We start from the raw sequence: 27,137 nt of genomic DNA, 5'->3' as shown, positions 1-27,137 counted from the left end.
CCCAACTTTGAAAAAGAAAAAAATGACATGCTTATATAGATTAAAATAAAAAGGTGATAAATTAATTCAAAACATATATAGATCAAAATAGCTAGGGAAAGTATAAAATGCATTGATTTTGGAGTTGGAGGTGATAACAACAACAATGACCTTTGTCCAATTCAAAGCATGAAATTGTATTTGAGTCTTCTTAATAAGTTATTGAATTCAAAGTATGAAACTGTAATTGAGTCTTTTTAATAAATTTATTTTATGACTGTATCTAGGTAACTGTAAAATTATTGATTTTTTTTTAATAAGAGCAAGGATGTTAAGTTCTAATTAGAATTTAGTGACATATTGAAGCGATTTTTATTTATTTAGTATTTTTTTATCTAAGTCCAATAAATAATTCTATTTGAAGAAAAGAACAATAATTGGGTACTGGTGATAAATATGAAATGAATGGTCCATATTTTTCAATAGAAAAAATTTAATGATACTAAATTCTAACAACGCAAACATTAATGGTAGAAATAATACACACACTCGTATAATTCCCTATCGTAAATATTTATCAAAAATACTAATATCTATTTATCTATTTCACATTTCAAAATTGATTTATATTATATATTTATCTACCTACCAAATCTGCAATGATTTAAAACAATCCAAGTTTATGAAACTTGAATTGTCTATCTTCTAAATTTGTAACTCTAGTTTCAAATAAGTAAAGCACCTTCACATGAAAAAACCTATATATCCACAGAGTACATGATGCTAAAAATAAAGGAAACAAGGCACTTCCTAAAATAATTCAATATATATATCAACGAACCAAAGAAGAATAGTGAGATAAAAACTAAAACCAAGTATGTTGTTCCTCAAAAAGAAAACTAGCTAGAAAATAAACTACAAGCCCCATTTATTTGGGAGAAAATGAAAAAAATCAAACAAGGCAAAGCATAAAATGACAAAATGATAAAATACTAGTAATGTGAAATAAACGAAAGTAACAACAATTATAATCATGGATACAATAGGATAGATAAAATATGAATTGAAATAAATTAAGAGAGAATCGAGAGTTCATGATACCAAACCAAGAATCTTAAAATTAAGAGTGAATCAAGAGTTGATGACACCAAACAAAGAATCTTGCAATGGTTGAAAACAAGATACAAGTATGGTGATGATAGTTGTACCCCCATAACACCACACTCATGCTTTAATGTTCAAAATCTCATTTACAAGGAATCTTGCAATGGTTGAAAACAAGATACAAGTATGATGATGATAGTTGTATCCCCACAACACCACACTCATGCTTTAATGTTCAAAATCTCCTTTGGCTCTATCACTACTTGCCACACCATACCTTTTACATTATTTTACCAAAACTTTATATCCCCCTAACATTGCATTTCTCACTATTCACTAAGCCTAATCAATCTCTAAATAGCTAGCCCAAATATACACTAAAATTCAATGATAAACTCCCTTTAAAACTTGACTAGCAAGATTTCTCTCACAACACCAACAACTTCCTAAAATTGCTATGCATGTGCATAAGACATGATAAACTGTTTTACAAAACTTGAAATTTTTAGATAACTCAAATTGATATTAAGAAGCACACAAATGAAAGAAATCACTAATTCTCTACAAATATGTTAAAAAGAAAACAAACAAACCATTATATATAAAACATTTGACAAAGGCACAATTATATATAGATAGATATATTACAAACTAAAACATTTACCAAAATTATATATATATAACCCACCACATTCTCAATTTACACTTCTATTTTTAAATAAAATCATAAGTGAATAAATGAAAACTATAAATTTCTTCAAATAAATCTTTCGTTTATATTTTTTCAACTCACACTTCCCAAATAATCAAAATAAATTAAAAATATTATAAAACTTTTCTTTCTTGCATAAAAAAAAAAAAACCTTTAAAATTAAAATAAAAATCAATTATGCCATTCAATCACATTTTTCAAATAATCAAAATAAATTAAAGATATTATAAAATTTTTCTTCTTACATTAAACCAAAAATTATAAAAAAAAAACCTTTAAAATTAAAATTAAAATCAATTATGTACCTCAATCATTCATACTATGCACATTCTCATATTAAATTAGCACTCGTATATAAAAAAACCGAAAAATAAAATTTCCAAAATAAATAGTTTCAATAAAATATAATAAATAATTTTGCACAACACTAATTTTTATATTCTCCACAACACTAATTTTTACTAGATAAAATTTACTAATTTCCACCGCACTAATTTTTATGAATAAAATTTTACTTCAATTTATAATCAAAGCCTCATTTAAATTTTTTAAATATTGATACGACTTAATGTACTTCTCTCTTCCATAGATTAACCAAAAACACAGAACTACAATATTAACCCTAAACTAAACGCTCCGAGTGATAAATACCTTCTCATCACATTGAAGCAACATAACATTAATCCTAGCATTAGCTTTGTACTAAAGCCAAAGCCACATCTGGAACCTGTATCAATAAAAATAAACTGAAAAACATTAACTAAGCCTCATTTCGTGTCATCAAATGAAAAACATTAACTAAGCCTCATTTCGTGTCATCAAATGGGAGAGCTGGATGACCTTTTTAAAACATGGCTTTCAGGATTTGCTGTCTCAGTAAACACCATCTCCGACAACAACACCGATTCCGTTTCCGTCTCAGGCAACACCGATGCTCGCCGAATTAAACATCGCTTTCAGCCAATTCCACTAGCCTCTCCATATTCTCACATTCCAGTATTCTCTCCATATTCTCACATTCAGATGGGACTATATTATTCAATGATATCAATGTTTCAAGACCTGGCAGCTCTTCGACTTTACAACACCCTTCCATGTGCAGATATCGAAGCTTTGCAAGGCCACGAAGCCCACTTATTTTCTTTAATGCACAACAATGCTCCACGGAAAGATATGTCAGTGTTGTTGGCAATGCTCCAACCTCCACAAGCTCAGCGCAATCTTCGAGCCAGAGGTGTTCAAGGACTTGGCAAACACCTTCACCGAATGATATTTCGGTTATTCTCGTCTTCCACAGCTCTAAGTATATGAGCGGAAGCATGCACTTGTCAATAGAAGAGTCCAACAATCTGCAATCTCCTCGAACGACGTTTTCCACACTGGCAAATGGCAGTACACCACCAATTGCGCATTCCTGCAGATTCAAATCTGTAAGATTGTCTAACTCCAAGATACCCAGAGCTGGCAGGTCCTCTATTTCTATACACCCCTCCATGTTCAGATGTCGAAGCTTTGCAAGGCCACGAAACCCCCTTATTTTCTTTAATGCACGACAACCCCTCAAATTCAATGATGTTAGCATTGTCGGCAATCCTCCAACCTCCACTAACTCACGACAATCCCTGAGATGGAGCTCTTGAAGGACCGGGCAAACACCTTCACCAAATGATATTTCAGTTATTCTGGTGTTCAACAAATGTAACCGTTTGAGTCTAACCATGCACTTGTCAATACAAGAGTCCAACAATCTGCGACCTCCTTGAACCTTTTCTGTTGGGAATTTTTGATGATTCTGAACAAAATTCAACAGAGCATAACAATGCTCTGATACCACTGTTGGGGATTTTTCTGGTAAAATCCCAAAAAACAAACAAACAAACTCCACACAGAGACAGTGCTCTGTTTTTCTGCCACAGGATCTTTTGCACAGGGAAGTTGTTTTTGACTCAGAGAAACAGAGTTTTTCTACACCCCAAAAAAAACTTTACATACATCAATATGACTGCCTGTTACAAAAAAAAAGTTCTTCCTCTTAACAGAGGGATTACTAAACTGCTGTTACACAAAGGTCTTCCTCACATAGAGGGATTCACCAACACTGCTTTTACAAAAACATCTTCCTCACATAGAGGGATTCACCAACTGCTGTTACAAAAACATCTTCCTCACATAGAGGGATTCACCAACACTGCTTCAGATGCAGTTCCACAAACAATCAAAAGAGTCTTCCTCTTAACAGAGGGATTCACCTGAGACTGTGCTGAAGAGCACCTTCCTCTTGACAGAGGGATTCACCAGTATATGCTGAAAAGCATCTTCCTCTTGACAGAGGGATTCACCATGACACTGTGCTGAAAAGCACCTTCCTCTTTAACAGAGGGATTCACCAAGTGACTGTGCTGAAAAGCACCTTCCTCTTTAACTGAGGGATCCACTAAGAAAACATTTCAACAACAAAATATTACTCTGTTTTCCTCCTGAGATTTTACACTGCTGGTGTGTAAAAATCCCTTTTACATTAACTGCTGTAAAAACAGAGTTTTACATATACTGCTGTAATAAAAAATATTTACTTACATTTACTGCTGTAAATGTAATTCCTTACATTTCATTACAAAAAAAATCTCCTTCACTGTCGCGCTGCTGCACCTCTCTTGCTCTTCATGATTGCACTTTTACTGCTGTGTAAAAACACATTTTTTTCATTCTCACTTCTCTGGAAAAATTAACCTTAGCTCTGGTTTCATTTTCATCACACTGTTGTGCTCCCCCTCACTCATTTCATTGCTCTGTTCTGGTTTTCTTTTATCCGCACTTGCTGTGCGTTTCATTGCCCATACATTTGCAATAAACAACGCCCTCAACTTCTTATGCACTGCTGTGCATCTCCTCTCATTTTTCTGCTGCCGCCTCTGCAATTAGCACTGCTGTGCGTAACAATTCCTCACTGCACTTCTGTGCATATTGCATTGCACACATTAATAAAAAAACTTTCACATATTTTTACACAATTCATATGTGCTTCCCCTGTTCCATTTTCTACGCACTACGATGTGCGTTCTTTTCATTGTAATACATTTATAAAAAAATGGTCAACGCACAAAACAAATAACATAAAAAAATAATACATTTTTGTGCCCATGCTTCCGTGTAATTAAAAACCTAAAGTTCTACCAACAACTTACGAACCCATTTAATTCTCAGCATGGCGGTTAATTAATTTAGTCGGCCTTGTTGACAGAACCGACGGTCAAACTGAAACGTTTGATTTTACTCCACGCAAGGTTATTTAATGCATGTCTGAACGCAGCTTTGGTTTGATCAACGGTGGACAGCGAGCCTTGCAATCGGACGGTTGACGGAGATTTCGGGAGGCCTTTTACTGCTGAACGTTACGTTCCGATATGGCAGGTTTTGCGAACGTACAGAGGACCACGCGTCCAAAATTGATTGCGTCGGAGGAGAGCGTACGGAAACTGCCTCACAGCAAAAGGCGGTCCGATGAGTGTCAGGTGGTTTTACTGAAGCGGTTTTGTTGCTGCGTGCTGGCTGAGTCGGCAACTGACTGGCTGCCGTCTGCGTCCATGTTGCCTGCAGTTGGAATTAATATTCCAACACTCCCCCTTAATTTCAACTGCTGGGCGTTCAAACATACCCAAACACTTCATAAAAATTCAAAGCTTTTCTGCCTATTCATATCAGCTTCCCTTTCATCGCTTTCACTGCTATGCTTAGGCACTCCAATCATGTAATATCCTCTTTCTTTCTGCTTCAGGCAAGATTTCCAATCTTTGCATCTCCAAGCTATCCTGCAACCTTTCTTCTCTACACTTATGGCAGATTTAATTTCATATCTCTCCCCTATAAGAAGATCTTCATCAAAGAATATAGTTCAGCAATAATGATAAAAAAAAAATTACAGGCTCCCCTTAACTGTATGCATTGTCTTCTTTCAGCAAAGTTTTCTCAAAAGAAACTTAGATCGGCTGAAGAGCTCAAGGGACTTTTGAACTGTATTTCCTTCCTTCTCCATACTTGTGTAACTTTCTTCTTTTGCATGGGTCTAGCTTGCATAGGAGTCCATGTTAAGTTACAATCACGTGCCATATGCCCAATGTTATGACACTTGAAACATTTTACATTGTTCATGAATAAGATTTCATGATTTCTTCTTGTAAAATTGTTTCTTGGAGATTGTCGGAGACTACAACATCTATCTCTATGAAATGCTCTACAGTCTTTTGCCATATGACCAAAGTTTGAACAAGAATAACAATAACCAAAAAATGAACTTTGGTACCTTGGAGATAGAGGTTTCCTTGATGTACTTCTGAAGCCTTTCTGCCTTGAGATCCTTTGATGATAACTATTGCCTCTCGCCTCTTTGACATCATTAACATTTCTTCTTGGAGCTGGTTTTCTGCTTGGAGAAGGATTTCTTTTATTGTAGCCTTGATCTTTCTCCTTGTCTTTGCTGGAACTAGGAGCATCACCATTTCTTTCTGCCTTCTTCACATCTCTTTTGCTTAAAGCATTTTCATTCTTGTTTGAGGGTTCACCTACATACCCGAGTCCTGATTTATCAGATGGAGATCTGTGATAGCTGAGCATGTCATCCAAGGCTTGAGAGCTCTTCATGATTTTGTTCATCCCTTCAACCTTTTTCCTGAGGAGGACTATTTCTTCTTCCAATCTTTCACATTCATTATTTTTCTTTGCAAGTTGTTCCTCAGTTTCTTCTTTGCTACGAGTAGCCTCAGCTGCTACTATTTTAAGAGAGATAATATCTGACTTCGTTTTGGAGATTTCTTCATTCTTTGCTTGACTGCTCTCCATTTTCTTCTCAGCTTCTTGTGCCTGCTTCCTGGCTTCTTGTAGTTCAGACTTAAGGGAGGAGACCTCTACCTTGTACTGTCCAATCTCTTCTACAAGTTTGTTCACTCTCTTGTGCCTTTGTTCAAGTTGACTTGACAAGATATCTTCCTGCTTCTTTGCTTTATTCAATTGATTTGTCATGGATATGACTTCTTCATGATGCTTCCTTTTGCTTTGATCAAGTTCCTTCTTAAGCTTGGCGAGCTCTTCATCCCTTTCTTTTACTTGAAGTTTGATGAGGTCAACCTTCTCACTTTCAGCTTCTATGATGGGTTCAGAATTTTCTTCTTGACTGATGATCATGGTCAGTGCTCCCTTTGCATGAAGGTCATGAAGTCTGTCCCATATCTCCTTTGCTGATGAATATTTTCCTAGATTCTTCTTTACAGAATCAGGTAGTCCATCCAAGATAGTCTTTGCTGCTTTTGCATTGTACTCCTTGGATTCTCTATCCATCTTGCTATCATCAATCACTGATTCCCAGATTTCAATCCCTTCAGACTGTAAGAAAGTCCTCATTTTTATTTCCCATATTTCAAAGTTCTCATTGAACCTTGGAGCCTTAAATAGAATGCTTTCAAATAGATTGTCTTCTATTTTAGTAGAAGAGGGAGACACATTTGTAGGAGGATTGGAGACTTTCTTCTTTGACCTTGCCATTCTTAACTATGCTTCAAATCCCTCACTATATATTTAAAATGATTGACTGTTTCTTCAACAGTAACACAAAAAACTTTGAGGAATACCTGAGTCCTTTTGGCTGAGACTTCACTCTGCTGGAGAAGATTTACTGCTGCAACAAGAATTTTTCCTTCAGCTTCTTGGTCACCTTCAAAGAGCCTGGACTAGCTCTGTCATCATCAAAGAGCCTGGACCAGCTCTGATACCATGTTGGGAATTTCTGATGATTCCAAACAAAATTCAACAGAGCATAACAATGCTCTGATACCACTGTTGGGGATTTTTCTGGTAAAATCCCAAAAAACAAACAAACAAACTCCACACAGAGACAGTGCTCTGTTTTTCTGCCACAGGATCTTTTGCACAGGGAAGTTGTTTTTGACTCAGAGAAACAGAGTTTTTCTACACCCCAAAAAAAACTTTACATACATCAATATGACTGCCTGTTACAAAAAAAAGTTCTTCCTCTTAACAGAGGGATTACTAAACTGCTGTTACACAAAGGTCTTCCTCACATAGAGGGATTCACCAACACTGCTTTTACAAAAACATCTTCCTCACATAGAGGGATTCACCAACACTGCTTCAGATGCAGTTCCACAAACAATCAAAAGAGTCTTCCTCTTAACAGAGGGATTCACCTAAAACTGTGCTGAAGAGCACCTTCCTCTTGACAGAGGGATTCACCAGTATATGCTGAAAAGCATCTTCCTCTTGACAGAGGGATTCACCATGACACTGTGCTGAAAAGCACCTTTCTCTTTTACAGAGGGATTCACCAAGTGACTGTGCTGAAAAGCACCTTCCTCTTTAACTGAGGGATCCACTAAGAAAACATTTCAACAACAAAATATTACTCTGTTTTCCTCTTGAGTTTTTACACTGTTGGTGTGTAAAAATCTCTTTTACATTAACTGCTGTAAAAACAGAGTTTTACATATACTACTGTAATAAAAAATATTTACTTACATTTACCGCTGTAAATGTAATTCCTTACATTTCATTACAAAAAAAAATCTCCTTCACTGTCGCACTGGTGCACCTCTCTTGCTCTTCATGATTGCACTTTTACTGCTGTGTAAAAACACATTTTTTTCATTCTCACTTCTCTGGAAAAATTAACCTTAGCTCTGGTTTCATTTTCATCACACTGTTGTGCTCCCCCTCACTCATTTCATTGCTCTGTTATGGTTTTCTTTTATCCGCACTTGCTGTGCGTTTCATTGCCCATACATTTGCAATAAACAACGCCCTCAACTTCTTATGCACTGCTGTGCATCTCCTCTCATTTTTCTGCTGTCGCCTTTGCAATTAGCACTACTGTGCGTAACAATTCCTCACTGCGCTTCTGTGCATATTGCATTGCACACATTAATAAAAAAACTTTCACATATTTTTACACAATTCATATGTGTTTCCCCTGTTCCATTTTCTACACACTACGATGTGCGTTCTTTTCATTGTAATACATTTATAAAAAAATGGTCAACGCACAAAACAAATAACATAAAAAAATAATACATTTTTGTGCCCATGCTTCCGTGTAATTAAAAACCTAAAGTTCTACCAACAACTTACGAACCCATTTAATTCTCAGCATGGCGGTTAATTAATTTAGTCGGCCTTGTTGACAGAACCGACGGTCAAACTGAAACGTTTGATTTTACTCCACGCAAGGTTATTTAATGCATGTCTGAACGCAGCTTTGGTTTGATCAACGGTGGACAGCGAGCCTTGTAATCGGATGGTTGACGGAGATTTTGGGAGGCCTTTTACTGCTGAACGTTACGTTCCGATATCGCAGGTTTTGCGAACGTACAGAGGACCACGCGTCCAAAATTGATTGCGTCGGAGGAGAGCGTACGGAAACTGCCTCACAGCAAAAGGCGGTCCGATGAGTGTCAGGTGGTTTTACTGAAGCGGTTTTGTTGCTGCGTGCTGGCTGAGTCGGCAACTGACTGGCTGCCGTCGCTGTCCACGTCCGCGTCCATGTTGCCTGCAGTTGGAATTAATATTCCAACATTTTCCACACTGGCAAATGTCACTTCACGAATCGGAGCATATATTGACAAGAGTGTCAACTGTTTTAACTCGCCAACCGAGTCAGGCAAATCTTTCAATTTCCCCTAGCGGATGCTCAAATTCTTCAATTTCGTTAGCTTACGGAGTGAATGCGGCAAGGTTTCCAACGAACGTCTGTCTATATCCAGAATTTCCAAATTGCTGAGATCTCCAATGTCTCTCCGAGGGTGGCAAAACCTATCAAACTCAGGTGTCAAACCAACAATGAGGACAGCCATCTCTGGCTGCTATCCGCAAATGTCGGTTTGACTCATCACTGTTATCAAGGAAAACCACGCCACCTGTAATAACCCGCTGGTAGTCCGTAAGGGAGCAGGCTTTCACTCCTGCCAGATCTCCAATGTCATTTGGAAATTCTTTTAAATTTGTACCCGTCAAAATTAGTTCTTCCAGGAACTGCTGACGTGTGACTTGGGAAGGCAATATTTCGATTTTGTCACACCAAGAAAAGTCTAACCTTTCAAGCGTGTTAACATTCTCGAGTGTTTGACCAGTGAGGATCAAATTGCTGCAGCGGCTCAAATCGAGATGTTTGAGTCGAATCAAGTTCATGGAGTCTGGCAGCGTTTTCAACTTCACACACTGCTTCAGTATAACCTTTTGGAGATTTGTTAAATCCCCAAAGGATTGCGGCAGCCTTTGAAAATTACTGCACCCTGACAAATTAATATATTGGACCTGTTTCAAATTTCCAATGGAAGCCGGCAATGCTTGCAATTCCCAGCACCCTGACAAGTCAATATGTTGGAGCATTGCTAAATTACCAAATGAGGGCGGCAGCGCTTGCAAATGTCGGCAATCAGACAAGTCAATATGTTGGAGGCTTGTGAAATTCCCCAAAGAGTCTGACAACGACTCCATTAGTGCCCGGAGTCTTAAGTGCTTCAACGAGCAGAGATGAAAGAACTCTTCAGGCAATGTTCCTCTAAAGTCGTGCAGTTCAATCCTTTGCAGGTACTTCAACTGCCCTATGGACTTTGGTAACTCGAAAAGGGGAATACTTGTATTCAACTCCCTCAACTGAAGAGGTGCCTGCATTACACGCTGAAAAATTTAAAATGAATATCTAGAAACTATACAGCCACCTGTTAGGGCCATACACTTTTAACTAAATTGAAAAAAATAAAAATAGAACTTTACGTGTACCTCATATTCAGTGTTCCACAAGGTTCCTAACATCGTGGTCTCTTTCTTGTACCACCATTCCACGCATACCAATTCCAACACTCTCGGATTCTTTATTTCAATCCCCGGAGCATAACTTTGAATCCACGAAGGGAGGGAGAGAGATGCATATATCTCACAGCGAAGCCATAGAAGTTCTGGGTTTCTGATCGCCTTGAATATCCTTTCCAAACAATCCACTGGAGCTCTCAGCAGCTGCAAACCGCTCATATCAACGATACGATCATTAAACTCTGAAGGACTTTGGGACGATTTGCCAGATCGTTGTTTAGTCATTCTAAGTCCGCGCACCTAAATTGTTAGAGTGAAGTAGTTAAAATCCAAGATTGACATCTTTGCGAAGATCAGGAAATCGCAACCCTAAAGACACGATTCTGTAACCATAAATTTCAGAAGACAACATGATGTCTAGAGCTTTGAACACCTACCGTGGATGGAGTTGGCACATTACGAAAGAGGCTGTCAGTTGGGCGCCAAAGACGACGTGGGCATCCAGGAAGCTCTGCCAATTCTCTACCCAGGTCTCGGAGATGATCGTGCATTCTTATGCAGTTTTCTTCGTCGAACGTGACAAGACACTTGCTCTCAAGAGTCCTAAGACCCAGCGATCCATTCCAGCCAGATCCATCCCATACTATTATGGCTGTATCCCTCTTTATTCCGATGAAGAAATAGGCAATGTCTAAGAACATTTCCTTTTCCTCTTTATCAAGACTATCATAGCTAATTTTAAGGCTACTCTGTATTTCCGTGGGAAGCACTTGGGATAGTTTGCGCAATTGGTCTTCCCAATACTCGCGGCTTTCGGAGTATAGTAGCGCCCCAATCACTTTGAGGGACAATGGCAACCACTGGCACGCTTTTAAAAACTCTCCAACCAAATCTTCATACTCCACAGCAGGATAAGGATGGTTGAAGGCATGAGAGCAAAAAATTTGTTGAGAATATTGAAGATCAAGTCCTGTCATCATGTAAATGGATGACTCTTCTATGCGTGCAGATTTTCTAAGAACCTCCCGATTGCGAGAAGTAAGCAAAATTAAACTATCTGAAGGAAGCACAACCTTTAAAGGTGAAAATAATGCATCCAGCTGCTTAGCATCATCCACATCATCCAAGACTATGAGAGCTTGACCACAGGAGAGACGGCCATTTAAAGTAGCTATACCGTCTTCAACATTTTGCATTAGGTGGTTCCTTCCGGTCAAGTCTTTATAAAGTTCACTCTGCAAGGACGGTAGACGACAGTTAGCTGCAGCGTCTCTAACGTCATGTAAAAAACAGGACCGCTGGTAATCCGATCTCTTTGAATTGAAGAAAAATTTTGCGAGAGTGGTTTTCCCCACCCCACCAAGACCCACAATCCCCACAAGGTTGGGTCCCCCTCTGTTGTGCTGCTGCTCCCATAACACCTTTGTTTCAAGCTGTTGCAGCTTTTCATCCAATCCGGTTTGATGTGTGGCAACAGGCAATGGTGCTTTTCCCACCTTTTTCTGCACTTGTCGCACTACTTCGTCCACGAGAACACCTTCGTCACTGGTCATTAGCAAAAGAACAAGCACCGCATGAGAATTTGAAGGTTTGTTTATGAATACAGCTAATTATTTAAAGATTTGTTTATCAATATAGCTAAGGTAATAAGACGTGGCAGAAGTAGGAGGGTTGTTTTTCGTCTAGACAAATAAAAGGAGCTTAAATTTTCTTGGATTGGACCTCTTGATCATTAACCAAGCATATAGTATTTAGGGCTATTGAAAAAAAGGAGAAAAAACATCTCAGATTCGAGTTTTTGGTGATCCAATGCTCCTAAACCACAAGTTCGAAAAGCCAATGAAAGCTGTAATCCCTCCCTTCCATTCTTGATAGGATTATTTTGCTATCACATCAATTTGAATATATTGAATTCCCTCATGTGTATTGAAATTTTGATTTTGAATCAGATGAAATGGCTAAGAAAGAGACAACTTTGTGTCACGGAGCTATGGAAATAGAACCAACTTCGAAGTGTTATCAACCAATTCCTTGATCATTATGAATCAAAATCCACATTATACAATCAAATGTTTTTCACATACGCAAGCCGTTTCAAATGCAATGTTCTCTGGTGTCTGAGAATATTTATTCCCCTGGTGGCCTCCAGATTGGAAAACAAACCAAATACGAACGATGTAATTATGGAATAAAGGTGTAATTGTGGAATAAAGGTAGTGCAGGTTGGTAGCATGGATAGCAACACCTAGAGTATTCAAGCTGTACAAAGTACAAACAGTTGGACGCAGGCTCCCTCAAAAAGCAGATTGTGGTGGTGGCTCATGAATTGCTGGTGTATTCATATGTGATAGGCCTTAACGCTCCTTGGCCCCGTTGTTGCGCTCTTCCCTTGGCAATCAATACAAAATTCTATCAAGGAGGTTCACACAATCATGGCAGATCTGCATTCAGTGTTTAGCAATGGATCGAAGAGATGGCGAGGCCCATAATGCTTTTGAACAAGTTAGCAACGGCCACTGAAGGGATGATTCTGGCCGTGTCGAGGAAGATTGAAATGGAAGAGCATTTGATGCAAATTAAGACACAATTGTTGGAATCGAAGCTCGTTTTGTTGGAATAGAAGTTGAGAAACTAGAGATGGAATGCAAGACGGCGAATGATTGCGATCGAAATAAGGATGAAAAGCTGGAGGAGAAATTTGAAAATGAGCCTTAGTACAAGGGTGTAGATACAAAGTCTACTGAGGAACCTGACAGAAAGCGGATGAAGCTGGATTGGGAGGAGCAGAAGGAAGGCCAAGCATCTGCTCGGTTTGTTGATCTTGCAAAGTGATCATCCAATGTCAGTTAGAATTTTGTTTTTATAATGCCATGCAAATATATAGTGGTACCAGGTGTCCTTTTATTATAATCATTGGTAGAAAGAGTTGCAGTCATAGGCTATCTGCATTTTGGAATGATCAATCCAATGTGAATGAAAATCAATTCGAATTTTAAATTATATGGGACCTGGCCCAGACTCCAGTTTTTTGATACTATAGCTAAACTAACTGTTACTTAAAAAAACCCAAAAAAAGTACAGCTAAGGTAATACAGATAAGAGTACTAACTCATTACAAGCCTCCAACTCAAAACCGCTTAGAGATGAAGCCTCAGACAGTGCGTTTCTCCACGCCGCGAGTTTTTCTTGACTGTATCTCCCTTTCCTTTCATGAATAAGTAGAGCTTGAGCATAAATACTACCTATGTCATTCAGCTGGAAACATCTATCTATGCCCGTCCACCGTAGAAAACTTAAGACTTGAGCATAGCCTCCATTGTTGTCGTTGCCCTGGTTCGTCCACCGTAGATCAGCGGGTTTAACTTTGTAAAATACCGGAATAACTGTGGCAGCACCTGACTTCATCGACTCTAACATTTGGACGAGTTCGTCGAGACACCATCTCGATTCCGCGTATCCAGGAGAGAAAATAGCCACGTGGACTGAGGCGGTTGATATAGCTTCTTCTATTTGAGTGATTATTTTTTCTCCGCGCTGCAGTTCCGGCTGGTCAAGAAACACTCTGAATCCATTGGCAAGAAGACGGCGGTACAGATGGCTGGCGAAAGGTTTTTTTAACATCGGTGCCGCGATGATTTATAAAGATCTCGCAGCTGTAAGTGCCGTGGGGAGAGGCGGAGGCGGAAGAGGGAGCGAGTGTGGTAGCCATGGTTAGGAATGCAGGGATACACTGAGAAATTAGATGATAAAGATGACCAGGGTAACGCCAGCACAACTTAACAAGTGAAATATAGTTGTATCGCTCTCGTCAATACAACCCTAGCTTAACCAGAGAAATCTCGTCAATACAACGAAACGAGTGGTTGCCTCCCAGTTTAGCGTTAATAATTTTTGCCCCTCCAACTCGCCTCTGTTTTAAAGCGCGCCCAAAGCTGCAACGAAATCGGTAAAGGCCGTGAATGGTCAGCGGGAGCATCGACGCAGTTCGCAACTTGATGCATCTCCGGTCCCACCTTGGTCGGCCACTTCCGAAAGAGTCGTTCGAGTGTGTGACAGGTGCGTCTCATTCACAGGAGGTCTATATGATTATAAAAAAGATTACACGTGTTGATTATTTTATGAAAATAATTTTCAAAGAGAAGAATGATTCTTGGATCATCATTGGACTGTTTGATAATGTATGATCAATTTCAAAAAAATGAGCATCCTTTACCAAATTTCCGTTTAATTTTTCTACATTTTAGTAGTTCGAGGAGATGGAACAATGGAATTTCCGTTTAATTTTTCTACATTTTAGTAGTTCGAGGAGATGGAACAATGGATTGTTGGATTATGAATAAATAGGTAATGATGATACTTTGGGATGAACAAAAATGAATACTTGTGTTTACGATATATGTGATGTCTCTGTTTCTTCCATATGGGTCTACCATGTGAATTCCATCTCACCTTGTAGTCCATATTATAGACGAGTGTGGGTTAGAAGGAACTTATCTACTTCAATTTTCATTAGTTTAGGAAAATGAAGTGTTTCCTCTGTATATATAATTCACATATTTGAAATATAAAATGTGGACTCTTGATTATCTTTCACATCAATATTTTTCTTGATACTATCACTACTCCAAAATTCTTGTTTGTTTACATGGGAATTACTATGCTACTTAGCATATAACATATGCAAGAAAACTTGGGCAAAGTCAAGTTTAAACGTGTTATAATATGGCATGATATGATACATCAAGAGGGTGTGAATACATGCTAGAAAATGCATGAAATAACCAAAAACATAAGAAACAAGACATATCTATGTGAAATGTGAAAGATTGAAGAGGGCATTGATCACACAAAGCAAGACCATGTTGAAAAATGCATGAGATTTACCATTTGTGATGGACAACAAAGTAATTTTTCATGTGCACCCTTCTTTAAGGATTTGTGCCAACATATTAGGATAGATTACTAATGGATGTTCTTCCTTTCTTCTATTATCTTTGATATTTTAACTATTAAAATTTCTATGGCCTACATAATTACATACCCAAAATAATTTACTTTATATCAAGGTTTTTTGTTCTAAAAATATGCTCTACACATCACTATGGAAGATATGCTTTATATCATTTTGTTACATGTGTGAATTGTATCAATTAAAATTAGAATAATTTATGTGGTTCTAATAATGAAATATATAAACTACAAGATATAACACAAATGTTTTTAGATTTTGGATATTATCAACAAGTGAAAAAAATAATATTTATATAGCCTTGCAAGATCGACAAAGTTTTATATGAGCCCCTTCGTGTGGGTGCTACCGAGCATCTTTGTAGAAATGACAATGACTGTTTAGATAAATTCAATGAACAACTTTTGAATTCATTAGTCTTTTTGGAATGAGATAAATTCAAAAATGGTTTATCTATCAACTTTGTCTTTCCTATATAGCGAAATGATTAATTAGGTACACTACAACTTTGTCTTCCTAAAAATAAAGATGTCTTAGTGCCAATAATTAAGTTGCATTAATTTACAAATTTTAAGCAAGCTTCATGAACCATCAAACATGGATGTAAGGAGAAGTAATGGTCAAATTTTAGATTTTGAAGAAGAGATTTCATAAGTTCCACATACATAATTAGCATTTGATATATCTTTCAAAATGGAGTGTAGGATCATATATTTAGTACCCCCTAGTGAAAGAGATATGATGAAAATGGAGTCTAGGATCACATATTTTATGCCCTCTAGTGAAAGAGTTACCATCATATATGAACCTAGACATAAATAATGCAAGACAAAACAAATTAAGGACAAATTAAACTTTGTATTACTCGAATGCCATAACAATGTTAATGTTCTAATCCTATAGATAATACAACATTAGGAACATTATAACTTTATTGCTTTAATTGTTGCAAATACTAAGAGGCGAGGTTAATCAATAATTCTTATATTCTAACAATTAAAGTATCAAAACAATTAACAAATAACATCACATCAAATGTACATAGGATATGTGTGTGTGTACAAAAGGAAGCTACAACTTTTTGTTTACCAACTACAACTAGAAGGGTTGCAACCCCAAGATTTACCAACACTTACTAGAAAGAGGCGACAACCTCTTGAAGGAAGCCACATCATCCTTCCCTAGCACCAACCTGTCATCCTCTAGAATAAAATATAGAATAAGTTCTTCTAAGGCTCTCATACCAAGGATAATTGCCCAATTAAAACAACACTCAAACAACTTTAATTTTGCCCCTTGTCATATCCGTAGTTCAACAATCCTCAGGGATCTCAGGGCTGCTACGATGTGGGAGGAGTTGTGTCGTCCTAATCTTAAGAGTAGAAAATTCTCTAAAGAAGAAGACGATCTCATAATCAAAACTCTATAACCTTTTCGGTGACAAGTGTGTCATTTTATCGCATTTATTGCTTCAATCAATAAAGGCAAAAACAAAACTTATATTGTTAATGGAACCATGGATTCAAATTTCAATTCCAGTCTCCGTCTATTTTGTGCCCACATAAGGTCACAAATAAACTTTGATGGGTAGTATGAGAGTAGATATTGGGGTATGAGAGTAGATATTGTGAAGGGTGGTACAATTTCTCTAATAGGGGTTGTTTCATTTACAATGTTGAATGTGTCCAAATTTGATAGTCTCTTGTGATGACAAACATGCATACAACAATCTCCATGGAGGTCAAGAGTGATGATGAGGAGCTAGATGATGGGAAGATGATCATCATGCCAAACCAAATGAGGAACAATGACTAGAGATATATGCAAATATGTTGTTTGTATGTAGCATAACTATGGACAAAATTAGTTCATATTTCTCATGGAGAAGTTTCCCAAAAGTTGTTAGGATTATTTTTAGTGTATTTTTTTTAGTATGTGATAATAAGAATAATAAATAAATGTGTTGTTTACATATTTATTAGTATGATGTATTGAGAATGCAAAGTTGGGTATATAAATTTAGTTTTTGATTATATATATATATATATATATATATATTATAAAAAAGAGAATGGCATTAATAATTAAGAATGGATTAAATTATCAGGAAGTATATAAAGTTGACATCATGTAAGAGTGGGACAATATTTAAAATGTTATTATATATAAATTAAAAATGAAATTTTGATGTAATAAAGAGTTAAAAAGTGAAAAAAAAAATTAAGATATTATAAAGATATGGCTAAAGTTAATTTAAAATATCAAAAAGTATATTTCTTTTTTGATTAATATAAACAAAAAACACCAATATTATTAAACTACAAACCAATTCCCACAAGTCACAAAAAAACTAGGAGTTGGATAAATTCCAAAACACAGTGAGATGTAAAAATACCAAAAGCATTAAAAGTAAAATATATTTTCTCTTAGAATGATTTACACATATTCTAATTAAAAACAAATTCAAAATATTCATTATTAACATTCCTAATCTTCTAAATTATCATAACTATAATAATGTGGAAAAATTTCTTTTGTGAATATAAAAATAATATTTTTAAGAATTTAAATAATCTTTACCTTTTGAAGTTTGAATTCTAATTATTATTATAACATTATAAGTTAAATTGATTTATTATATAGATAAAAATATAACCTAATTCAAAAAATATTAATTATTATTATTTTTTTAATCTTGGTTAAAACTTAAAAAAATATATATAAATAAAAACAAAAACATAAATATAAATATAAATAAATAATTATTTTTAGTCAAACAAGTTTTTTCTAATGGCTAGTTAGCTGCTTTCTTCATCTATTTATTTCAATGTGTGGATCTGATTCATCATCTTGTCCTAAAAATAAATCACACTGGTTGGTTTGAAACACGTCCGCGATATTACTCTATGTGATTTTACTCCTATGTGATTTTTTCTGAAAATTTTGTTTTTATTAAATCAAATATGTTTTAATGAATATTAATTATTATTATTAAATATTTATTAATTATAAAAAATATATATATATCAATTTAATAAAAACATATTTAAATAATATTTTTTATATATTTATTAAGATGTAAAATTAATTAAAAAAATAAAAATTTAACTTAATTATTAATTATTTGCTTAATCATTTATTTCTTTAATAAAACATATTAATTTAATTTATTAATTATATTGTAATCCTATTCATTCTCATTTTCCAATAGTAATTATATTCATAATCATTTTCTAAATATTATTAGAGAACTATGTTTACTATGATATCTAATAAAATGGGTGACGATTCGTATTATTTTAAGTTTAAATTCAGAAGAATTTTTATTTAAATTAGAATAATTATAAAATTTTATACGTTTAAATTTATTTATTAGGAGATTGTTTTCTATTTCTATTGTCTAACTAATTATTATGATATCTAATAAATTGATTTATGAACTATAATTTATTCATTGTATTTTTTTAATTAAAAATTATAATATTTTTAATATATATATATTTTAAATATTTTAAATAGAGGAATTGTGTGACGAATTATAATTTATTATTCATAATTTTTTTAGGTTTAAATTCAAATTTATTTATTTATTTAAATTAGAATAAGTATAACACGTTTAAATTTATTTATTAGCTGATTGTTTTCTGTTTGTATTGTCTAATTATAACTATATCTAATAAATTGACTTATGAATTATAATTTATTATTGTATTTTTTTCCAAATTTAAAAATATTTTTTGTTTTTAAATAGAGAAATTGTGTCACGAATTATAATTTATTATTCATATTTTTTAAGTTTAAATTAAAAGAACTTTATTTAAATTAGAATAACTATAAATTTTTATCGGTTTAAATTTATTTATTAGGAGATTGTTTTCTATTTGTATTGTTTAACTATGATGATATTTAATAAATTGACTTATGAATTATAATTTATTATTGTATTTTTTTTTTAATTTAAAAAAAAAAATTGTTTTTAAATCGAGGAATTGTGTGATGAATTATAATTTATTATTCATATTTTTTTAAGTTTAAATTAGAAAAACTTTATTTAAATTAGAATACTTATAAAATTTTATACGTTTAAATTTATTTATTAGGAGTTTGTTTTCTATTTGTATTGTTTAACTATGATGATATCTAATAAACGGACTAATGAATTATAATTTATTCATAGTATTTTTTTATTAAAAATTTAAATGTTTTTAATTATTGTTATTATTATTTTTTTTTATTAGAGGAATCGTAAAAAACAATTGTATGTTTTTTAATTTATCTAATAAATTTTGCTAGTTTTCTTATATGAGGTGTTTGCCAAATTGACTTATGACGTTATTTTGATGGTAGGAAACTTAACTGGTTTGTTACAATGATCTAAATGGAAAGTGGCATCCACCCATGGTATTATACCACAAAAAGCCTATAAATAATGAGCCTCATTTGTAACAAGGGGGAGGAGGAAGGGAAATTTAGTATTAAATGATTCCTTCATTTTAATAAAAAGTTATTTTATTGAGTTACTTTCTTTCATATGTTTGGAGGCATTCAATGCGTGTTAGTTCAATGTTTGGGATAAATCTATATGACTTCTCTCTACATTCATGTTGCCATGATGTTAGCCTCCTAAGACCCAGATGAGTGGTAATGTTAGCCTCCTAAGACCCAGATGAGTGGTAATGTTAGCCTCCTAAGACCCAGATCAGTGGTATCATAGTAGGTAACAACTCCATGATAATCAAGGTTTTATCAGCCATTCTCTCCGAGTATTGAATCACTTACACAATCATCTGAGAGACGAACAAAACAACCATAATAAATCTAACCATTGCATAAGCAATGAAGCCCAGAGGCATTGCTACGACTATGCTCACTTTTTAGGTGGCTCACCCCAGTAGGAGTAGGAAATAGTTGTTTTTAATTGCCAAAAAATAAGTAGATCAACTGTTCGAATGAAATGGCATGCAATATCAGAGTACAAACCTACCGATCCTCAATCGTGAATAAGGCAGACACTTTGCCTTCAAGTGTGGATAGTATTACTCTATTGTAATTCTTGTTGTTTTCGACTTCTCATTCCTTCCTACAAATGCCACATTTCAATAGGGATAAGCCGAGAAAGTATATATAATCATTGATGAGCTTCGATTCTGCGACAATCTATTTCCAGGGAAGCTCGGTTCAATTAGTTTCTACTTACATGGCTTCTAAGGGACTGATTGCAGCACTAATGATGGCGCTCTTACCCAGGTGTGGTAGAGTTAGTGGAATGGTGGTCACATTGGTGAGTTGATGCTCAAAGACGATCTAGCTTGGAATCTTGACAGGGAGCGGTAGGTCATCCCTCACTGGAGATGGCTTTTCCCTCCCAGTAGGCCAATCCATGCTATTAGAGGCCCCGACCAGCTGGTCTAGCTGCTTATGGGGCCACACAAGTGGTACCTTCAAAGCATTGGGCATCGACTCTTGTGCCACGGGTGCGATAACATTGCTTGGGTATCACTAGTATCCATGGCAAAATTCATGATCAACATTGGCAATGAGAAGGATTTCTACAATGTGAGTCTTATGGATAGCTACAACGTCCAATTGAGCATCAACACTATGGGAAACACTAGGGATTATCAGATGGGTAGGTGCATTGCAGATCTTTGGAGTAGCTGCCCGATTGCACTTAGCATCGAGGGCAGTGACAGGTGGGTCATTGCTTCCAAGAGCGTCCTAATGGGAACTACAAATTCGACCTCCTTGTGTACTCTGACGCAAAAATACAAGGCCTAGGCCATGCTCATGATCTACTTCCTGGCCTAGGCTATGACATTGAAGTCGTAGATTACAAGGACTCCCTTAATGCTCACGTCAAGGGGACTTCACTCAATGAACCTCTGGCATATCATGTGCATTCATGGCATACTAAAAAATACCCTTAATTTGACTACAGATTGGAAAATACCTCTAAGATCACATTAATTAACCCCCTACCAATACGAACCAAATACACCTTCCCAATTTAAAAAACCCCTACTTTCACCAGATATTATAGGTGTCCATTTATTCATTAACATTTTTTATACCCGTTTATAATTTTTCATTAATTTTGAGCTCCATTTTTTATACCTACCAATATAAAAACCCTTTACCTCCCTTTATATCCTCAATATATTATGTCATTTTTTCCTCAATATAGATCCCCCAATATGAATGCATGTGGTATGGTATTCCTTCCCCTTCGAAGCCTCCTATGGCCCATATCCACTTCCCGCAACTTGAATTTGTGTCCTCTTATGACCACCAACTCCTAGATTGGATCCACAACCACGTCTTCCCTGTCGATGCTTGTTTCATCGATTGTGCCCACAATTCTACTATGACTAGTCGCTTTCTTAGCGAGCTTCTGTGTAATGGCACGATAATGATGCTGTTTTTTGGTTCGTCAGACATGGAAGTTGTGGACAACTTCTTTGAGGTGGCATCAAAGCTAGGGCTTAAGATGATAGCTGACGAGGTTCTCATGGACTTTAATGCCCTAGGTCATATCACCATCAGGGTCTGACTAGAGGAACAACATGGAGCTCTGTCACTAGCATGGAAAAGGCTGCCTAAGGTATGCGGCCATGCCACAATTCATGATCACCTACATCGAAAAGTAGTTATGACTTGTTGGGGAGTTGTTTGTAGAGTGTTGCTCATTCTTGTTATTGAGACCACTCCTCAATTCCAAGCACTCGTTAGGTATATGGAGCATCAATACTATGGATCATCGATGCCCCATGGGAGTCCAACATATTGTTTTAGGGATATCTCTACACTCGGTTACTTCACTTCTACATAAGCATTGACTAATTGCCGAACAATAATTATGGATTTGAAGAAAAAATTATCTACAGAGAACTACCCTGTTATCATTCCTGGCATTTTCAACACTTATCCTATATTTCACCTTATGACAATTATTATTGTGTTGTGATAGAAGACTTAAAAAATGTGAGCACGAACTGCTACAATGTAATAAAAGAGACATGGGTAGGAATAAGTCAAGTTACTTCATAGTCTGGAGGGTTGGAGAGCTTACTATACACATTCAACACATGCAAGTTATTTATGTGCCTAGATTTTCACTAGTGTCATGAAATCATGTTGTGGTTGAAATAAATAGAAATTCTCCATTATTGTTATAACGCCATCTCCTCTTACAACTACCCACTTTCACTGGCTTACCCGAGGGTAAACATGAGATGAGGGGTCACTATGATATGACTCAACCTCTTAGATGACCTTAAGGAAATGGAGTCAACACAAAAATACCTTACTGACTTCTCTCAAGTGCCACAGGACCTCCACAAGTAACCCAACCCCTCCAGGTGCCCAATCCCTGAGACAACTCACATTTTCCCTGACCTAGAGCCCCAGTCACTCCCTTGCCAAGGCCTCCATGCAACTATGGTTTCCTAGTTGCTCCCATAGGCCTAAATCAGTTTGATTGTGGCCTTTTTCTGTCAGTATTGTGCTAGCGACTATGAGAATTAAAGATACGTTCCAAGCCTGGGGCTAAGCCTTTGCCCAAAAATCCATCAAGCTTTCAAAACTCATAAAATACATGAAGACAATGCTTGTAAACAAAAACTGGAACTAGGACATGACCTGACCATCCCCAACTGGGATTGACATTTTGTCAAACACTTGGTAGATATGCCACCTATAGGTCATGAATGAAAGTCTAAACATAAGGGATTGAAAACTTATCTGAGGTTTAACAAGAAGGGTCTCTACCTTCTCACATTAACTGTCATAACATCAATTAGGTCTTGCATTCATTATTTATTCAGTTATTAGGGAAAACCTGAAAAGAGACATGACTGAGATCTGTCATAAAACCATGTTTATAAATAGCATCTAACCAGATAAATGACCATAAGAGAATAACCATTAAAGCCACATAATAACCAGTACATTTCCTTACCAAAAGCAAGAGAGACTTAGCTTTTATTAACCATAGGAAATTACCAACCAGGTTCGAGACTTCCACGTTCCACCCGACCATAGATTGTTTGAACCATATCTTTCTTTCAGCTAATCACCCCCATGCCATATTCCAAGCATGAATGTGGGATCTCATGGGATAAACCAATCCAAGACAACTAAGGGAATCTAGAAGTTAAGCTACCTCCACCCTCTCCATACAGTGATCACACCTAAACTAGTGTCGAGATAACAAAACTGAACCGAGCTTCGATGTCTCAGAATTTATTCACCATCCTCGAGGAATTTTCCCGTCTCCACCCTTAGGCTTTACAGTGTATCCCACCATTACCAATCAAGGGATTCCTAGGCCTTTGGAAATTTTCTTGAGACCACCTCACCCTAAATTTCGAAACCTTTAAGCAATCCAGAGCTCAAAACCAAGAACAATCCCATCACACCATAACTATTTGGAAATGGAAAGGCTAGGCTAAAATCCAGGTCGAATCCCGACAAAATCCATGCCAATGGCAACAAATGAACCATATACCAACATGCACATACCATCCATGTCAAACCAGCTAGGAAATCAGACACGTAATATGTTACCCGCAAGTATCCTCGCTAAAGCTACTTGATCCTTACCTTCCTTTTCTTTCCTCGTTCTTATTTTCTTTTCCTTTCCTTTCCTTTCCTTGCTTTCTTACTTTCTTTCTCCTCTTGGCGCTCTTCTCCTCTCTGAAGCTAATTCCAAAACTAAACTAGAAAAAAATCTACCAACTGATGCTCTAAGGTCTTTTTATTGATGAGGCCTCTAATTTCTTCAATTTTCCATTATTTTTCCTTCATTTCCCTCCTCACATGAAAGCTATGACCTTTCACCTTCCTTTTCTCCTAATTTCCATTATTTTCATAAATAATGTGCCAAAATACATTTTTCCTTTCCAAAGCCTTAGCTCTTGTCTTTTCCAATTTCCCTTTAGCCATAAACACATCAAGTGATGCCCACTAGGATATTTTCCTCAACATTCAACTTTGAATAAGTGTCCCTTCCCCGTGGTCTTATTTTATCTTTATTAACTTTTATTACATGAAGTTTTAACCTGGGGTTGTTACAGACCCCTCCCCCTTAGGGAACATCGTCCTTTCTGTTAAACCACACCTAGACCCAGTAAAACAGCTGAAAGGAAATAACATACTACCTATGGAGCTTTATAACCCAACTCGTTGTAGTATTTACAATAACATACTACTCAAAAGAAAAACAATCATGTAAAACATGACAATATGACAACCATACCACTTATTAGGGTTTTATAACTTAGCTCATTGTAGTATTTACAATAACAACCATACATAAATATGTACAAATATCAAGACTCATTTGCCTTTTCGCTACAATATGCATTGGGGTTCTAGCTGGAATTATCCTTCTTACTACCCCTGCAATACAAAGCAATCAATAACATGATCAACAATAACATGTTGAAGGCAGTGCAATTTTGTAGGCCACTGGTCCAATCCTCTCAAGGATCTCAAAAGGTCTGCCATACCGTGGTGCCAACTTGGCACATGATCCAATCCTCAAGAATATCTTCTTGGGATTGATGCGCAAATACACATGCTCCCCAACCTGAAACTCCTTAAATACCTTGTGTTGGTCAACATAACTTTCTGCATGTCTTGTGTTGTCTTTAGATTCTTCTTTATAACCAGCATTTCCTGTTCCATGTCCGCCAACATGTCCGGTCCAATAAGTACCCTGTTCACTAGATCACTCCAGCTAATGGGAGTGTTACAACTCTATTCATACAATGCCTCAAATGGACTCATCCTCAGTGACTCTTGATAACCGCTGTTGTATGAAAACTCAACTAATGGAAGGTACTCCTCCCATCTACTCTGTTGATGCATGACATACATCTTCAACCTATCCAACAATATCTTGTTGACCCTCTCTATCTATCCATGTGGGCCACAAGGGGCTTCATTGGGGGAGGAATTATATATCACAAGCATTCATATTGGGGGATATATATTGAGGAAAAAATGACATAATTTATTGAGCATATAAAGTGGGGTAAAGGGTTTTTATATTAGTAGTTATAAAAAATGGAGCTTAAAGTCAATGAAAAAATATAAAGGGGTATAAAAAATGTTAATGAAAAAATGGATACCTACAATATCTAGTGTAAGTAGGGGCTTTTTAAATTGAGAGGGTGTATTTGGTTCGTATTGGTAGGAGCTAAATAATGTTATTTTAGAGGTATTTTCCAATATGTAGTCAAATTAAGGGTATTGTTTAGTATGCTATGAACGCACATGATATGTTAGAGTTTCATTGAGTGAAACCCCCATGATGTGGGCATCAAGGGAGTCCTTGTAATATATGACTTCGGTGCCATGGCTCAGTCTAGAATGTAGATCATGGGCATGGCCTAGGCCTTGTATTTTTAGAGTCCACAAGGAGTTCGTTTTCATAGTGCTCATTAGGAGGACACATTTTAGGAGTCCCATAGTGGCAAGTGCAATAGTAATATGGACTTTAAGAGGCATCATAAGCGCTCTTGCAAGCAATGGCCCTCTCGTCGCTGCAATTGGGTAGCTGCTCCAAATATTTGCGATGCACCTGACCATCCAATAATCCTTAGTATCACCCACAACACTAATGCTCATTGGGTCATATCTATCCGTAAGACTCACACTATAGAAATCCTTCTTATAGCTGACGTCGATCATGATTTTTTCCATGGATATTGATGATACCCAACCAATGTTATCGCACTCGTGGTGTAAGAGTTGACGCCCAATGTGTTGAAGGCACCACCTGTGCAGCCCCATAAGCAGCCAGACCAGCTGGTTGAGTCCTCCAACAACTTGGACTAGCCCATTGGGAGGGAAAAGCCACCTCCAATGAGAGACAATCCACCGCTCCTTGTCAGGACTCCCATCCAGATCGTCTCCTAGCATCAGTTCACCAATGTGACCATCGTTACACTAACTCCACCACACCTGAGTAAGAGCACCGTCATTAGCGTTGTGATCAGTCCCTCAGAAGCCTTGTGAGCAGAAACTAACTGAGTCGAGTTCCCATGGAAATAGATTGTTGCAGGATCAAAGATCAACAACGATTATATATACTTTCCCTGCTTGTCCCTGTCGAAATGTGGCGCTTGCAAGACGAACTGGGAAGTTGAAGACAACAAGAATTACAATAGAGTAATACAATCCACACTTGAAGGGGATGTGTTTGCCTTGTTCACAATTGAGGATCAATATGTTTGTACTATGTTATTGTATGCCATTTCATTCAAACAGTTGATCTACTTCTACTCTGGCAATTAAAAAAATTGTTTCCTACTCCTACTCGAGTGAGCCACCTAAAAATCAAGCATAGTCATAGTAAGGCCTCTAGGCTTTATCGATTATGCAGTGGTTAGATTTACTATGGTTTTCTATTCATCACTCAAATGATTATGCGAGTGATTCAATACTTGGAGAGAATGGCTAATAAAACCTCGATTGTCATGGAGTCATTACCTATTATGATACCATTGATCCAGGTCTTAGGAGGTTGACATCTTGGGAACATGAATGCAGAGA

The 27,137-nt window shown here is 36.3% G+C and overlaps 4 protein-coding genes across 4 annotated transcripts; all 4 read right to left on the bottom strand.

Moving 5' to 3' along the window:
* Positions 1 to 2,738: 2,738 nt before the first annotated feature.
* On the bottom strand, positions 2,739 to 3,560 carry LOC149215157 (uncharacterized). Its single transcript, XM_089389641.1, has one exon. The coding sequence runs from the start codon at positions 3,513 to 3,515 to the stop codon at positions 2,739 to 2,741; it is 777 nt and encodes a 258-aa protein (XP_089245767.1). The 5' UTR covers positions 3,516 to 3,560.
* A 5,692-nt stretch (positions 3,561 to 9,252) lies between these two features.
* Positions 9,253 to 12,179, bottom strand: LOC149215155 (uncharacterized). Its single transcript, XM_089389640.1, has 4 exons — positions 10,580 to 12,179; positions 9,725 to 10,465; positions 9,516 to 9,610; positions 9,253 to 9,382 (listed from the first exon to the last, which is right to left on the bottom strand). The coding sequence occupies exons 1-4, from the start codon at positions 10,892 to 10,894 to the stop codon at positions 9,253 to 9,255; spliced, it is 1,281 nt and encodes a 426-aa protein (XP_089245766.1). The 5' UTR covers positions 10,895 to 12,179.
* LOC149215156 (disease resistance protein RUN1-like) lies at positions 11,008 to 12,162 on the bottom strand. Its single transcript, XM_089389639.1, has one exon. It carries the CDS (start codon positions 12,160 to 12,162, stop codon positions 11,008 to 11,010), a length of 1,155 nt encoding a protein of 384 aa, XP_089245765.1.
* A 1,511-nt stretch (positions 12,180 to 13,690) lies between the features above and the next one.
* On the bottom strand, positions 13,691 to 14,230 carry LOC149215154 (toll/interleukin-1 receptor-like protein). Its single transcript, XM_089389638.1, has one exon. The coding sequence runs from the start codon at positions 14,228 to 14,230 to the stop codon at positions 13,691 to 13,693; it is 540 nt and encodes a 179-aa protein (XP_089245764.1).
* Positions 14,231 to 27,137: the final 12,907 nt, after the last annotated feature.

This window comes from Pinus tabuliformis, chromosome 1_1, assembly GCF_031772625.1.
Source record: "Pinus tabuliformis cultivar Carrire ecotype Pingquan chromosome 1_1, CPIR1, whole genome shotgun sequence".
Taxonomy (NCBI): domain Eukaryota; kingdom Viridiplantae; phylum Streptophyta; class Pinopsida; order Pinales; family Pinaceae; genus Pinus; species Pinus tabuliformis.
The sequence above is the reverse complement of the archived record's forward strand: the minus strand, read 5'-3'. Positions and strand labels throughout refer to the sequence as shown.